The following is a 16,946-nucleotide window of genomic DNA, read 5'->3' as shown; positions in this document are numbered from 1 at the left end:
CTCTGCATTACGGGTTGTTCCCTAAATTAGACAATTTCTCTGAAGTTAAAAAAATAATAAAAAGGATGTTATTTTTTGCATGCTTGTGAAAGATGGAACGCATGATTTGGCAATTAACACAGTTATTATTGGTGGAAAGTTCTTCTTACATAAGACCAGATTCCTGAACACGCAGCCAAAGCCCTGCATATTTCATTATTTCTCATCACCGAGGTTAATGGAGAAGAAGAACGCTACGGAACTCTCTGACTTGATGGAAGAACTTGAACTTGCAGAAAACCCCTAGGACTCCCCTCCCTTTCATTTACGTGTTTAGTTTTATTTATTTAATTTTCTTTACTTTTATTTCCCCCTTCTTTCTTTTCTTTTATGTGTTTGTTGTATGTAGAATTTAACTGGCGACATGGACGCAACTCCATGGATACTGCGGTGGCATCCAGCGCTTGACCTGTGCCCCCGTCCGTAGGGTCAGTGGTTGTGTCAGGAAGGGCATCCCACTTAAAGTTTTGCCAAATTATTACGCGGATTCTCAAGACCATACCGGATCGGTCAAGGCCGGGGTTAACAACGACCCTCATCGGTGCTGTGCCCTCACAGGGTGGAAATGATGGAAACTATCAAATCCGCTGTGGCGACCCCTGGGAAACGGAAAGAGCCGAACGAAGAAGAAGCTGTAGGTAGAATTTAAACGTTTCAATTTTTAAAAAAGTTTACCATTAGCTGGGCCTTAGTGTTAGCAGGACGTTAGCATTAGCTGGGCCTTAGTGTTAGCAGGGTGTTAGCATTAGCTGGGCCTTAGTGTTAGCAGGGCGTTAGCATTAGCTGGGCCTTAGTGTTAGCAGGGTGTTAGCATTAGCTGGGCCTTAGTGTTAGCAGGGCGTTAGCGTTAGCTGGGCCTTAGTGTTAGCAGGGTGTTAGCATTAGCTGGGCCTTAGTGTTAGCAGGGCGTTAGCGTTAGCTGGGCCTTAGTGTTAGCAGGGTGTTAGCATTAGCTGGGCCTTAGTGTTAGCAGGGTGTTAGCATTCGCTGGGCCTTAGTGTTAGCAGGGTGTTAACATTAGCTGGGCCTTAGTGTTAGCAGGGCGTTAGCGTTAGCTGGGCCTTAGTGTTAGCAGGGTGTTAGCATTAGCTGGGCCTTAGTGTTAGCAGGGTGTTAGCATTCGCTGGGCCTTAGTGTTAGCAGGGTGTTAGCATTAGCTGGGCCTTAGTGTTAGCAGGGTGTTAGCATTCGCTGGGCCTTAGTGTTAGCAGGGTGTTAACATTAGCTGGGCCTTAGTGTTAGCAGGGCGTTAGCAGTAGCTGGGCCTTAGTGTTAACAGGGTGTTAGCGTTAGCTGGGCCTTAGTGTTAGCAGGGCGTTAGCATTAGCTGGGCCTTAGTGTTAGCAGGGCGTTAGCATTAGCTGGGCCTTAGTGTTAGCAGGGTGTTAGCGTTAGCTGGGCCTTAGTGTTAGCAGGGTGTTAGCATTCGCTGGGCCTTAGTGTTAGCAGGGTGTTAACATTAGCTGGGCCTTAGTGTTAGCAGGGTGTTAACATTAGCTGGGCCTTAGTGTTAGCAGGGTGTTAGCATTCGCTGGGCCTTAGTGTTAGCAGGGTGTTAGCATTAGCTGGGCCTTAGTGTTAGCAGGGTGTTAGCATTAGCTGGGCCTTAGTGTTAGCAGGGTGTTAGCGTTAGCTGGGCCTTAGTGTTAGCAGGGTGTTAGCATTCGCTGGGCCTTAGTGTTAGCAGGGTGTTAACATTAGCTGGGCCTTAGTGTTAGCAGGGCGTTAGCATTAGCTGGGCCTTAGTGTTAGCAGGGTGTTAGCATTAGCTGGGCCTTAGTGTTAGCAGGGCGTTAGCGTTAGCTGGGCCTTAGTGTTAGCAGGGCGTTAGCATTAGCTGGGCCTTAGTGTTAGCAGGGTGTTAGCATTAGCTGGGCCTTAGTGTTAGCTGGGCGTTAGCGTTAGCTGGGTTAACACTGGGCTGTCAGACAACACATCACTAACCAGCAGGGAGGCGTCGCTTCACTTCTTCACTCCCACTGTGAGTGTCGGCCATCTGTCGCACACCGCCACCTTTCAGGCCAAATGGGAGCCAGGGAGCTTTTAATGACTCCATGTGGTGGCAGTTGCTTTCTTCTTCGGTATTCACACACACACACACACACACACACACACACACACATACACACACTTTGGAGCCAGTTGCTTAGCAGATGCTATTATGGTGGATGCTTTTAAGCCAAAAGCGCCCCTGAATTCTGAGCTGGGTGGCCTCAGATTATCTGCAGGGTTCCTTTATTGCCCTCAGGCAAACGGGCTCAAAGGCTCCAGCCAGTCAGAGCCCCTGAAAAAAGACAGGATGTATTGATCTCCACCACCAGTTGGGGACTTGTCCCACCCAAGTTTTTCAGGTTTTGGCACTTTAATTAAAAGTCCATTTTTGTCAGACAGGTGTGAGCACAAATTAGGAGTTTGATTGTGTGTGTCGTTTTAACACGGAGAAGTGCGTCGCTACGAAAAGCCAAACGTACGTTATAAAAAAGAAACGTCGCTGTGTTGGCCTACTTTAGTAACACTTCCTTATCTTAAAACGTGGCCACACGTCCTGTGTGTGACGTGAACGCGAGTAGCGTCGCTACGCAGGTTGTGGCGGCGTGTTTTAGTTCATCTGTAGAGTTGTGAGTTCGTCGGACCCGACGGGGGGAAAGCTGCCGGCCTCTCGCAGCAGCGTGGCAGAACATATGTGTGGGATTAGTGTCGGGTGTCGGCCGCTTCTGTATGTGGTTCCTCTACGCTATTGATTGTGGGTGGGTGGGTGGGGGAGCCTTTGATCTCTCTTCCCTCCACACAGAGGTCAGAGGTCAGGGTCACTGCACAAGGCTACGTCAGGTCATTGGGGTGAAACTCGCGGCCTCCCAGTTGAAGGGTAGTCCGGCTGTTTGCAGGGATCCGGATCGACCTGCTGGTTTTAAAGGGGCATTGCTTCATCGGTCATCTGCCCTTCCAGTAAGTGCTGATGGTCCATCTACTCTTAAACTAGAACCTCTTCGGTTCAGTTCACTTGAACATGGAAATGGGGGTTTTCCTGCCAAGAGAGCTGAACCACATCACCTACATGTACTAGGATCCGTTGCACGAGACTCGTCGGTACATCTCAGCCAGTCAGACATCAAGTTCTTCTGCCGTCCGCCGATGTTAATGGATGCTGCAAGTAAGCCAGTTTGCTGTAGTGGGCTGTGGTGATACAGACATTTTTTTGGGGGGGGGGGGGTTCCCCCTTCTTCCTTTTTTCCCCAGTTGTACTTGCCCAATTACCCGACTCTTCCAAGCCATCCCGGTCTCTGCTGCTCCACCCCCTCTGCTGATCCAGGAGGGCTGCAGACTACCACATGCCTCCTCCCATTCATGTGGAGTCACCAGCCGCTTCTTTTCACCTGACAGCGAGGAGTTTCACCAGGGGGACGCAGCGCGTGGGAGGATCACGCTACCCCCCCCTCCCCACCAAACAGGCAGCCTGACCGACCAGAGGAGGCGCTAGTGCAGTGACCAGGACACATACCCACATCCGGCTTCCCACCCGCAGACACAGCCAATTGTTTCTGTAGGGACGCCCGACCAAGCCGGAGGTAACACGGGGATTCGAACCGGCGATCCCTGTGTTGGTAGGCAACGGACTAGACCGCCACGCCATCCGGGCGCCTGTGACACAAACATTAACAAGTATTGTGTACGTTACTGAAATGTCACCGCTATGATTAGTACAGGAAATGAAGTGGCAAATCTGCCAGATTTCCCTTCAGGGGTCATGCAGGACAAGTACTCTGAGAGTCTTGGTTGAAGCAAATCACAAAGTTTAGATCACGTCTCTGTTTTCCCGACACGGAGTACAGTACACATTACTAAAGCTACAGTCCTGAAGCTTTCCATACAAATAACCTCCTCTTTTAGTATACTTTCTGTCTGGTGGATTTGATATTCAAACCGTGACTATCTAAATCCTGCAGACTTCAGCACTTGATGTGAATGGTTGGTGTCTGGGGCGGCACGGTGGAGCAGTGGTTAGCGGGGTCGCCTCACAGCAAGAAGGTCCTGGGTTCGAGCCCCGGGGTTGTCCAACCTTGGGGGTCGTCCCGGGTCGTCCTCTGTGTGGAGTTTGCATGTTCTCCCCGGGTCTGGGTGGGTTTCCTCCGGGGGCTCCGGTTTCCTCCCACAGTCCAAAGACATGGAGGTCAGGTGGATCGGCCGTACTACGTTGTCGCTAGGTGTGTGTGTGTGTGTGTGTTTGTGTGTGTGTGTGTGTGATCAGCTGCTGTTGTTGTCGGTTGGAATGTGACTCTACAGCCCCTCTGCTACATGGTGTGACTGCTTGACTGCGACCTCGGCTGACTCTGGAAATCTTTATTGCATCTAAGGTGTGTCAGAGTTCCAGGTGTTCTGCTGGTGTGTGTATGTGTTTGTGTGTGTGTTTGTGTGTCTGTGTGTGTGTGTGTGACGGAGAGAGAGACAGCTGTCTGGTGAAGAGTAAACAGTGAGTGTTGACTAACTCAGGGCCTCGAGTTTCAGTCGTTACGACGGGCAAATTTGTGCGTACACACCCATGGGATTTTGTAGCCCCGATCTGGTCTCGGAGACCAGTGTAGGACCCGGCTAACTCCTGAACTTAGACGCCGGTTGGCTAACACTGGTGTCTGTGCAGGCCTGGGTGACTGCTCGTTGCAAGAGGTAGACGATAGATGTTAGCAGGAAGTAATTACAAATAACCATCATGCTTTGCTGCTGACTGTCAGACAATTGTGGGGGCTAAAACCTCCCATGGGTGTGTCAGCCCACATTTGCCCATAGTAACGAGTGCTACACGAGGCCCCTGGTCTGCTAACTGTTGTGTTGGATCATCGCAGTGACAGATTTTCTCTCTTTTTCATTGCATTTTTCTATCCGTCTCGTTCTCTCTGTGTACATATTTATTTCTCTGTTGTCTGTCCATCATCTGTCTGTCCATCATCTCCCTCCACTCACGGGTTGTGTTTGTGTCTCCCGGCAGGTCTGGACGACAGTCTGCAGCAGTACGTCTCCTCGTTCCAGCGGGAGGAGGTGACCGGGGAGCGCCTGCTGCGGCTCTCCCACCAGGAGCTCCTGTGCGTGGGTGTGTGCCGGGTGGGACACCAGGAGCTGATCCTGGAGGCCGTGGACCTGCTCTGCGCCCTGGTCAGTAGCCACAGCCCCTTAAAGCCATGGACGCCACCTGGGGGCGTGGCACTAGCGATCCATGGACCTAAACAGATTTCAGTTTGGGGTTTTTTCAGGAAGTATCTGGTTAGCGTTACGTCCCTGTGCACGAACACAGTAGGTCGGTGTTCAGTCGTGTGTCCTCTGAGCAGCAATGGCGGGAAAGTTTGGGCTGCTAGCAAGCTAATGATGGAAATGAAGCGCTGGTGGTTAGCTTCTCGCAGTCAAACATCCATCCATCCGTTTTCCGAACCGCTCATCCTGCTCTCGGGGTTGCGGGGATGCTGAAGCCCATCCCAGCGGTCATTGGGCGGCAGGCAGGGAGACCCCCAAGGTCGGACTACCCCGGGGCCGAACCCAGGACCTTCTTGCTGTGAGGTGACCACGCTAACCACTGCTCCACCGTGCTGCCCGACCAGTCAAACATTAAACAGTAAAACAGAGGAGGCGCTAGTGCAGCGACGAGGACACATACCCACATCCGGCTTCCCACCCGCAGACACGGCCAGTTGTGTGCGTAGGGACGCCCGCCCAAGCCGGAGGTAACACGGGGATTCGAACTGGCAATCCCAGTGTAGACCGGTATGCCGACCGGACGCACCAAGATGCACACAATTTAACACCGTTTCATTAATTTTACACAAACGCCTCAGCTTCAGACATCCTCGTCCCGGCATCAGACAGGTGCGTCAAGGAATGTCGGATGTCAGATAAATTCCTGCATGGCTTGGTCGCTTGTAATACCGAGATGCTGTGATGAAGGTGTGAGTCCTGTGTCCACTAGTGATACAGTAGTGAGGGTTTCTGTAGGTCTGTTGTAGTGCCAGTAGGGGGCGCCATGCAGTCTGCCGGAAGAGCGATGCGTGACGTCACAGAGACTCCATGCTGAGAAAGTCCAGCGGTGTCACTCTTCAATACAGCAACACGTAAAGCCCAAATCGGCTTCCGCAGACCGGGTGGTGGAAAGTGACGGGGAAGGCAGCCGGCACGAGTCAGACCTGGCGTCCTTTAACAAACGCCTGATGTGATGAGCCGCCATCCCAGCGCTCCCAGTCTTACTGGCCGGGGGCCGAGCCCACATGACGCCTTTACACAAGACATGCGGGGATTTCTCTGATACACATCGCTTACATGGAATCCTCCGTGGTGAGGACATCCTGATTAAAACTGACTGTCCAGGGCGTCCGGGTGGCGTGGCAGTCTGTTCCGTTGCCTAGCAACATGGAGATCGCTGGTTCGAATCCCCGTGTTACCTCCGGCTTGGTGGGGCGTCCCTACAGACACATTTGGCCGTGTCTGCGGGCGGGAAGCCGGATGTGGGTATGGGTCCTGGTTGCCGCACTAGCGCCTCCTCTGGTCGGTCGGGGGGCGCCTATTCGGGAGGGAGGGAGAACTGGAGGGAATATCGTGATCCTCCCACGCTCTACCTCCCCCTGGTGAAACTCCTCACCGTCAGGTGAAAAGAAGCGGCTGGTGACTCCACATGTATGAGAGGAGGCATGTGGTAGTCTGCAGCCCTCCCTGGATCAGCAGAGGAGGCGGAGCAGCAGAGACCGGGACGACTCGGAAGAGTGGGGTAATTGACTGGGCACAATTGGGGTGAAAAACAGGGGGGGGGTGGATCTGACTGTCAGAGATGAATATGTTGGACATATGAGCTCTTCATTTTATGTCTCACATCAGTCCTGAGTTTCTCTCATCTTCAGGGTTTTTACTGCTGGTCTACTTTCGCTTTAGGATCAGCCCAGTCCTGGAAGAGGGCAGCAGGTTGGGCCTTGTTCACAGCCGAGCTCCGGTCTCGGAGTCTGCTGGACGGGAAGCTTTACTCGCGGCACTAAGCCCGCATTGTGTGTCGGTTCTGAAAAGGATCCGGCAGCCTTTTAAATGGAGCCTGGTGCCGACACCTCCTGCCGCACCACATGACCGGCGGGGTGGGAACGGGAGCGCAGGCTGTAGGATAGCGGTTCTAAGAAAGGGGTTCGGCGGTGACTTGACCGCTGCGAACGGCGCCGTTATCCACGAGTTCAGAAGGCCGGCCGGGCGAGTCTGAGACGAGACGGACGTCTCAGACTTCCACGGTAAGAATCAACGCACGTTGTCTGCGTTTCCACCAGAGACGTTTCTGTCCGAACTTCAGACCGGCTGTGAAGAAGAGGTGGACGGATGTGTCACAATACTGAAAACCTCTTCAACTCGCCTGACTTGGAAAAGGTTCCGAGCCGTCCCGGTCTCTGCTGCCCCACCCCCTCTGCCGATCCGGGGAGGGCTGCAGACCACCACATGCCTCCTCCCATACATGTGGAGTCGCCAGCCGCTTCTTTTCACCTGACAGTGAGGAGTTTCACCAGGGGGACGTAGCACGTGGGAGGCTCAGGCGCCCCGACTGACCAGAGGAGGCGCTGGTGCCTGCGACCAGGACACATACCCACATCCGCAGACACAGCCAGTTGTGTCTTTCGGGACGCCTGACCAAGCCGGAGGTAACACACGGGATTCGAACTGGTGATCCCCGTGGTTGGTAGGCAACAGAATAGACCGCCACGCCACCCGGACGCTAATTACACATTCTTCTGTTCACCTGTGTTAAAGCGTCTCATGGAAACATTTGATGTTTCTTGTTTGCTTGAAAATGTGTTAAGCGTGAGGTGAACAGGAACACTTGTTGTGTGTCTGTTGTGTGGCTTTTGTGTTTTGAAGGAAATGAGCATATACACTTTTACTGGTTTGTAACAGGGACTGTGTGCACTTCTGTAAACTTGCACCAGAGCCACAAGCTGATTTACATGCCCGGCGTCTGTGCAGCTGATCTGATCACACAAACTACAACAGCGCACAAACTACAACAGCGCACACTACAACATAACAAACTACAACATCGCACAAACTACATCACACAAACTACAACATCGCACACTACAACATAACAAACTACAACATCGCACACTACAACATCAAACACTACAACATCACACACTACAACATCAAACACTACAACATCACACACTACAACATCACATACTACAACATAACAAACTACAACATCACACACTACAACATAACAAACTACAACATCACACACTACAACATAACAAACTACATCACACACTACAACATAAAAAAAACTACAACATCACACACTACAACATCACACACTACAACATCACACACTACAACATCGCACGCTACAACATAACAAACTACAACATCACACACTACAACATAACAAACTACAACATCACACAAACTACATCACACAAACTACAACATCACACACTACAACATAACAAACTACAACATCACACACTACAACATCACACACTACAACATAACAAACTACAACATCACACAAACTACAACATCACACAAACTACAACATCACACATTACAACATAACAAACTACAACATCACACACTACAACATAACAAACTACAACATCACACACTACAACATAACAAACTACAACATCACACAAACTACAACATCACACACTACAACATAACACACTACAACATCACACACTACAATATAACAAACTACAACATCACACAAACTACAACATCACATACTACAACATAACAAACTACAACATCACACACTACAACATAACAAACTACAACATCACACAAACTACATCACACAAACTACAACATCACACACTACAACATAACAAACTACAACATCACACACTACAACATCACACGCTACAACATAACAAACTACAACATCACACAAACTACAACATCACAAACTACAACATCGCACAGTACAACATAACAAACTACAACATCACACACTACAACATAACAAACTACAACATCACACACTACAACATAACAAACTACAACATCACACAAACTACAACATCACACACTACAACATAACAAACTACAACATCACACAAACTACAACATCACACACTACAACATAACAAACTACAACATCTCACACTACAACATAACAAACTACAACACACAAACTACAACATCACATACTACAATGACACACAAACTACAACATCAGACACGGCGATGAGAACGGTGTAGTAGATAACAGTTCACCCAGTGTCTAAATCTAAAACCAGTGAAAGGTGAAGGGAGGTTGTCGGTGTGAGAAGAAGAAGAAGAAGAAGAAGCAGAAGAAGAAGAAGAAGAAGAGGGGGTGTGTGATGGTTTGTGTGGCTGGTGTAGAAGGAGCTGGTTCGGATGGAAGGTGAATTGCAGTGAAGCTGAATATTTAAAACAGAAGCAGAGTCACTTTCATGTTCTGTACTGCTGAGCAGGAAACACAGTTGACCCTCCCACCAGTCAGAGGACCCCACACCCTGCTACACACACACACACACACACACACACACACACACACAATGTTCCAGAGGTTTCCGGCAGGAGGAGGGTCATGTGATGAGTTTCCCTCCTGCCTCATTTACCTTCACTTTCCCCTCTGATTCTTCCTCGGGTTTGTTTTCTGGCCCCCGAGGTGCCAGACGGGAGGCGTTCGTCCCATAAAAGAACACAATGAGAGCCCGAAGACTCGACAATCGCAGGAAAGTGTTCGAAAGTCACCGCAGGTTATTTGTCTGTTGTTGCGAAAACCTGCCGCACCCTGCCAGCATTTCCTGGACCCGAGAAGAGTCTGGAAAGATTACTTGCACGACTTTAATGACGATCCTGTATAAAGTAGCGATATACTTAACTGTCAAACATCTGCATTTAAGTCAAACATCTGCATTTAAGTCGGCGTTCGATGCTCAGTGTTCAGGCTGAGTCCGTTTGGGAGAAGCTGAAGTGGTTGCACGTCACCGTTAGGAGAAGAGCCGAGGTTTAAATCTGTCGCACCGAGTGCATTTACAAGAGAGACTCCCTTCCGACACACGTGGGACATCTGTTTTATTTTGGGGGGGTTTCTGGAGCAACAGGATGCCGAAAACATCTGTCCTGCTGGAGGCATGAGAGAGAGAGGATAGGTTTGATAGTTAAAGGTACATGGTTGTGAAAATTGTGAGCTCTTGCAGTATGTAATAATATATAATATATAATAATAATGATACTCATAATAAGGTTGAGCAGAGCTGGGTTTGAGAGATATCGAGTAAAATACAGAAAATGAGTAGCATGAATTATCAACAGGGTTTTGTGCATGTCTGAATTTAAAACAACAGATAAAACATCATGTGCACCACAAAATCTGAGTAACTCTCCCCTTCCATGTGAGCCTTAAGATCCTTTAGTGTCACCACCCCACTTTCACTCACTGTCAGAGCCACGCTGGGAGCCGGCCAGAACAACCACAGTCCTCTACTGCTGGGGACTGGGCAGCTCCGCTGGACTGATAAGAGAGTCAAATCCGTTTTATGTGTATCGTCCATTATCACAGCTGACAAATGTGCCTCGGTGGGCTTTACAGCGACACAACATCCTGGCCTTAGACCCTCTCATGGGATAAGGAACAACTCCTTAAAAAGCAGCACTGAAAGAGGGTATCAGAATTACTAGAAGAGCCCCGCTACAATGTAGCGGTTTGGTTCTCCACCCGTCTAAATCTCCCCCCTCTTCATCCTGCCAGCTAACCGCCTTCCCCCTGCCCCTAAACCCCCCCCCCCACTCCAACTCCCTCCCCCCAAATGCTCAGAATCACCTGAAATGCCGAGAAAAGTGGTTTTTAGCCATTTTTAGAAAATGCATATTTTGCATAATTATAATTATTTTAATTTTCTGCTATTTTTCTGGTCCTCTCTGGAACAATACCTACCACCTCCAAAAAAAATGAGGATCATAAGTGCATTTTTGCAGAAATGCATATATTTTGCATAATGCCAAAACATTTCTGAGTCCCAGAAAATTTTTTTTATATAGGTGAAAAAATCAAAGATGCTCAGAATCATCTGAAATGCTGAGAAAAGTGGTTTTTAGCCATTTCTAGAAAAATGCATATTTTGCATAATTATGCATAATTTTAATTGTCTGTGATTTTCCCCTTACTCTCTGAGACAATACCTACCACCTCCAAAAAGAATTAGGATCATAAGTGGTTTAGTTTTCGGTCCCGCTATCTACACTAACACACACACACACTAACACAACACACACACACACACATTCCGAAAATATATGAGTAGATAATGGAATTATAAGATATATGAAGAATATGTGATGTGTTGACCCTGTGATGGCCTGGCGGCCTGTCCAGGGTGTCTCCCCGCCTGCCGCCCAGTGACTGCTAGGATAGGCTCCAGCATCCCCACCACCCTGAGAGCAGGATAAGCGGTTTGGATAATGGATGGATGGATGGATGAAGAATATGACGAGGAGGATGCCAAGCAGTGTCCAGACACCACTAGACCAGCCCAGAACCTGAGCCACATGACCACCATCACCATGTAGCCCTGACAGGAGGACAGACCACACATGCACACATCACACCATTCACATACGCGACAGAAGAGACAAGAAAAAAAAACAAACAGTCACACATCTTAGTGAGAGAAGGCTGTAACATTGAACAGGATACACAATTCTATGGATTTATAAGGTGTATAAACAATGTGATGAGGAGGATGCCAAGCAGTGTCCAGGTGGAGACCACCATCGCCATGGAGACCTGGGAGGAGGACAGACTACACATGCACACAGGGGAGACTCGCATCACACCATTCACACACACAAGAAGAGAAAGAAGACGTCATTCAGGGAAAGAGAAAAGACGTGAGCGAAGAGAACAGTTTTCAATAGTCAGTCATCTATACTGTATATCTCGTCGGCAGAACAGTGGTTGGTGAATTCATTGAGACAGAAACCGACCCGCCATGCCGTACAGGTTGTGAAGCACTCAACCTAAAGGCAACTAATTGTAGGCTAAGGCAAAAAAATGAGTTTTAAGTGTGGATTTAAAGTACTCAGACTGATTGGGCTATACAAATAAAATGGACTTGACTTGATTGTGTGATGGCAGTAGGCAGGTTATTCAACAAGAATGGGGCCGATAGGAAAAGGCCCTGCTGCCACCAGCTGACTTCTCTTTAACTTTGGGTCACACACAGGAGCCCTGTATTTTGAGAGTGAAGAGCTCGAGATGGCATGTAAGGTTTAAGGAGATCAGACGGGTAAGACGGGTCGAGACCATTTATGATTTTATAAGTCAGCAGAAGCACCTTGAAGTCTGATCTAACATGGATAGGAAGCCAATGAAGGGAGGCAAGAATTGGTGTAATATGGCCAAATTTTCTAGTTAAGATTCTAGCTGCAGCATTCTGAACCATCTGAAGACTTTTAGTACTAGCATGTGGCAGACCTGAGAACAGAACATTACAGTAATCAAGTCTGGATGAAACAAATGGATGTATTAGAGTCTCTGCGCCAGCCATGGACAGGAAAGAGTGAATTTTAGCTGTTATGTACGTGAAAAAAGGCCGTCTTGGTGATTTCTTTAATGTGCTTATCAAAGGAAAGGCTGGGATCAAATGTAACACCAAGATTTTTGGCTGCCACACTTTGTGAAGTCACGGAGTTTTCGATTGTTACTTGACAAATTGGTGTCTGTGTCTAGCAGGGCCAACGACCAGCATCTTGGTTTTATCCGAATTTAAATTGAGTGACATCCAATTTTTCACAGCAGCCAAGCAGATTAGCAATTTTGCTGCAGTCATCAGCTCTTATAGGCAAATACAGCTGATTATCATCAGCATAGCAATGGAAATTTATTCCATGACTGCGCATAATTTGGCCAAGACGTGAAATATAAAGTGAGAAAAGTAGAGGGCCAAAAACTGAGCCCTGAGGTACACCATATCTAACATCAGAGAATTTCAATGTAATATTATGGTAGCAGACACAATGTGTTCATCCAGGTAAGTAGGACTTAAACCATGGCAGAGCTAAGCCAGAGACACCAAAATTTACAAATTAATCTAATAGTATACAGTGATCAACAGTGTCAAAGGCTGCACTGAGGTCCAATAGCAGAAGCACACAGGTGGAATCAGAGTCCATAGCTAGTAGAAGATCGTTCACCACTCTCGTCAGAGCAGTTTCAGTGATGTGACAGGCCCTGAAAGCTGAATGAAAAGGTTCATATAGATGGTTTTCTTCTATACGAGTCCAAAGTTGCTTATACACAAAAAGAATGGAAGATTAGAGACTGATCAATTGTTATTACGAGAACCTGGGGGGCGCCCTGGAGCGTGTACCACATAAGGCTGTCTTTATATATATATATATATATATATATATATATATATATATATATATACATATACATGGTGATGGTGGTCGCATGGCTCGGGTGCTGGGCTGTTCCAGTGGTGACTGGGCACAGCTTGGCATCCTCCTCATCCTATTCTTCATATATTGTATAGTTCCATTATAATTGTGTTATCCTCTTTCAATGTTGTATTGTGTAAGTTGTGTAAACACAACATCCATTGCACATTGTCTGTCTTGGCAGAGAGAGCCCCCCTCTGTTGCTCTCCCTGAGGCTTCTTCCTGTTTTTTCTCCCTGCTAAGGTTTTTTTTTTTTTTAGGGAGCTTTTCCTTATCCGATATGAAGGTTTAAGGACAGGATGTTGTGTTGCTGTAAAGACCCTTGAGGCAAATTTGTAATTTGTGATATTGAGCTATACAAATAGAATTGACTTGACTTGAGTCCTTATCGCAGCAGCCTGGGTTCGAATCCGGCTCGGCCCTTTGCTGCATGTGATGCCCTCTCTCTCCCCTGCCTGTCCTGTCTCTCTCTCTACTATCACTATCCGATAAAGGCGGAAAATGCCACACAAAAAAATGAACTTTAAAGGAACTTTTTAAGAGAACCTGGAGCGAGATGCAGTTTCTTCAGTAGAGATTTGACCACCGCTGTGTTAAAACTGCTGGGAACACTGCCAGTAGTGACTTGCTGACTCGTAAATGTCAAATTCGGTAAGACAGGATCTGCAGGAGTATTGCCTTGCTCAAGGGTATTTTTATGGTTGCATGGAGAGACATTACTATTCACTTCCCTGGTCAGCATTACCTCAGCTAGTCCAGGGATTTAAACCAGCATCCTTCCTGAATCCTTCAAGACATGATGGGTGGTCGGAGTTGCGCTCGCTGCTTGGTTGGGCACAGGAGCAGCTATCACCAACAGCTAAAAATTAGCTCAATGAGCATGGCAGCCTGAAAGGCTAGCTGTAGTTAGCTTTGCTATTAGCAACAGAACAGGAAAGTAAATCTGGTAGCCCTGTCTGATGACGTGTCACCATGCAGTTCTTTTTCATTCTATTTCGTGATATAATTTCAAATTAATGTTATAAAGCTCAGTAAACTCACTGTGCTAAGCATTAGCTTCTCCTTAGCTCAGTAAACTCATGGTACTAAGCATTAGCTTCTCCTTGTTTGAGATGTTATATAGCTCAGTAAACTCACTGTGCTAAGCATTAGCTTCTCCTTGTTTGAGATGTGATATAGCTCAGTAAACTCATGGTGCTAAGCATTAGCTTCTCCTTGTTTGAGATGTTATATAGCTCAGTAAACTGATGGTGCTAAGCATTAGCTTCTCCTTGTTTGAGATGTGATATAGCTCAGTAAACTCATGGTGCTAAGCATTAGCTTCTCCTTGTTGGGATGTGATATAGCTCAGTAAACTCATGGTGCTAAGCATTAGCGTCTCCGTGTTTGAGATGTGATATAGCTCAGTAAACTCATGGTGCTAAGCATTAGCTTCTCCTTGTTTGAGATTTTATATAGCTCAGTAAACTCATGGTGCTAAGCATTAGCTTCTCTGTGTTTGAGATGTTATATAGCTCAGTAAACTCACTGTGCTAAGCATTAGCTTCTCCTTGTTTGAGATGTTATATAGCTCAGTAAACTCATGGTGCAAAGCATTAGCTTGTCCTTGTTTGAGATGTTATATAGCTCAGTAAACTCATGGTGCTAAGCATTAGCTTCTCCTTGTTTGAGATGTTATATAGCTCAGTAAATTCACTGTGCTAAGCATTAGCTTCTCCTTGTTTGAGATGTTATATAGCTCAGTAAACTCACTGTGCTAAGCATTAGCTTCTCCTTGTTTGAGATGTGATATAGCTCAGTAAACTGATGGTGCTAAGCATTAGCTTCTCCTTGTTTGAGATGTGATATAGCTCAGTAAACTCATGGTGCTAAGCATTAGCTTCTCCTTGTTGAGATGTGATATAGCTCAGTAAACTCATGGTGCTAAGCATTAGCTTCTCCTTGTTTGAGATGTTATATAGCTCAGTAAACTCACTGTGCTAAGCATTAGCTTCTCTGTGTTTGAGATGTTATATAGCTCAGTAAACTCATGGTGCTAAGCATTAGCTTCCCCTTGTTTGAGATGTGATATAGCTCAGTAAACTCACTGTGCTAAGCATTAGCTTCTCCTTAGCTCAAGTAAACTCATGGTGCTAAGCATTAGCTTCTCCTTGTTTGAGATGTGATATAGCTCAGTAAACTCATGGTGCTAAGCATTAGCTTGTCCGTGTTTGAGATGTTATATAGCTCAGTAAACTCATGGTGCTAAGCATTAGCTTCTCCTTGTTTGAGATGTTATATAGCTCAGTAAACTCACTGTGCTAAGCATTAGCTTCTCCTTGTTTGAGATGTTATATAGCTCAGTAAACTCATGGTGCTAAGCATTAGCTTGTCCGTGTTTGAGATGTTATATAGCTCAGTAAACTCATGGTGCTAAGCATTAGCTTCCCCTTGTTTGAGATGTTATATAGCTCAGTAAACTCATGGTGCTAAGCATTAGCTTCTCCTTGTTGAGATGTGATATAGCTCAGTAAACTCATGGTGCTAAGCATTAGCTTCTCCTTGTTTGAGATGTTATATAGCTCAGTAAACTCACTGTGCTAAGCATTAGCTTCTCCTTGTTTGAGATGTTATATAGCTCAGTAAATTCACTGTGCTAAGCATTAGCTTCTCCTTGTTTGAGATGTTATATAGCTCAGTAAACTCACTGTGCTAAGCATTAGCTTCTCCTTGTTTGAGATGTGATATAGCTCAGTAAACTGATGGTGCTAAGCATTAGCTTCTCCTTGTTTGAGATGTTATATAGCTCAGTAAACTCATGGTGCTAAGCATTAGCTTCTCCTTGTTGAGATGTGATATAGCTCAGTAAACTCATGGTGCTAAGCATTAGCTTCTCCGTGTTTGAGATGTGATATAGCTCAGTAAACTCACTTTGCTAAGCATTAGCTTCTCCTTGTTTGAGCAAGTGTTGCTGATATTTTGGGCATCACACAAAGATGTTATGTGATTGTGTGCTATTTGAAAGGTAGTCGGTGAAGGTTAGAGGTGTTGGTAAGTTTAATCCCTCTGTTTCAGAACTACGGCGTGGAGTCGGACAATCTGAAGACCCTGGTGGGCAAGATGAGGGCTGCGGCCAACAACCTCCGTAACGCCGTGTCAGAGCGCCGGAAGAACCCCACCTACCAAAGCAAGAACTCCCACAAGCCCTCCAACGACTTCCTGACGGCGGTGGTGGAGCTGATCGGAGCAGCCAAGAGCCTGCTGGCGTGGATAGACAGGTAGAGAGACATGTGGGAACACATCGACCCGCAATCACATGTCACACACACACACTCTCTTAAGTCTGTCTCAATGGACTGACATGCAGTCACACACACACACACACACTCTTACACACTCTTACACACTCTTAAGTCTGTCTCAATGGACTGACATGCAGTCTCACACACACACACACACACTTACACACTCTTAAGTCTGTCTCAATGGACTGACATGCAGTCTCA

General features: G+C 47.0%; 1 protein-coding gene across 2 annotated transcripts in view; it reads left to right on the top strand.

Annotated features, from left to right (window-relative positions):
• cnksr3 (cnksr family member 3) overlaps window positions 1-16,946 on the top strand; it is a 72,264-nt gene that overhangs the window by 28,924 nt on the left and 26,394 nt on the right. For both annotated transcript variants that reach the window (XM_056294660.1, XM_056294659.1), the window contains exons 2-3: window positions 5,021-5,184; window positions 16,516-16,718. In XM_056294660.1, coding sequence (XP_056150635.1) covers window positions 5,021-5,184; window positions 16,516-16,718 — 367 coding nt within the window. The remainder of the gene's footprint in view (window positions 1-5,020; window positions 5,185-16,515; window positions 16,719-16,946) is intronic.

The sequence above is a fragment of the Lampris incognitus genome, chromosome 15, assembly GCF_029633865.1.
Source record: "Lampris incognitus isolate fLamInc1 chromosome 15, fLamInc1.hap2, whole genome shotgun sequence".
NCBI lineage: Eukaryota > Metazoa > Chordata > Actinopteri > Lampriformes > Lampridae > Lampris > Lampris incognitus.
Note: the sequence above shows the minus strand (reverse complement) of the source record. Positions and strands in the feature narration are given on the sequence as shown.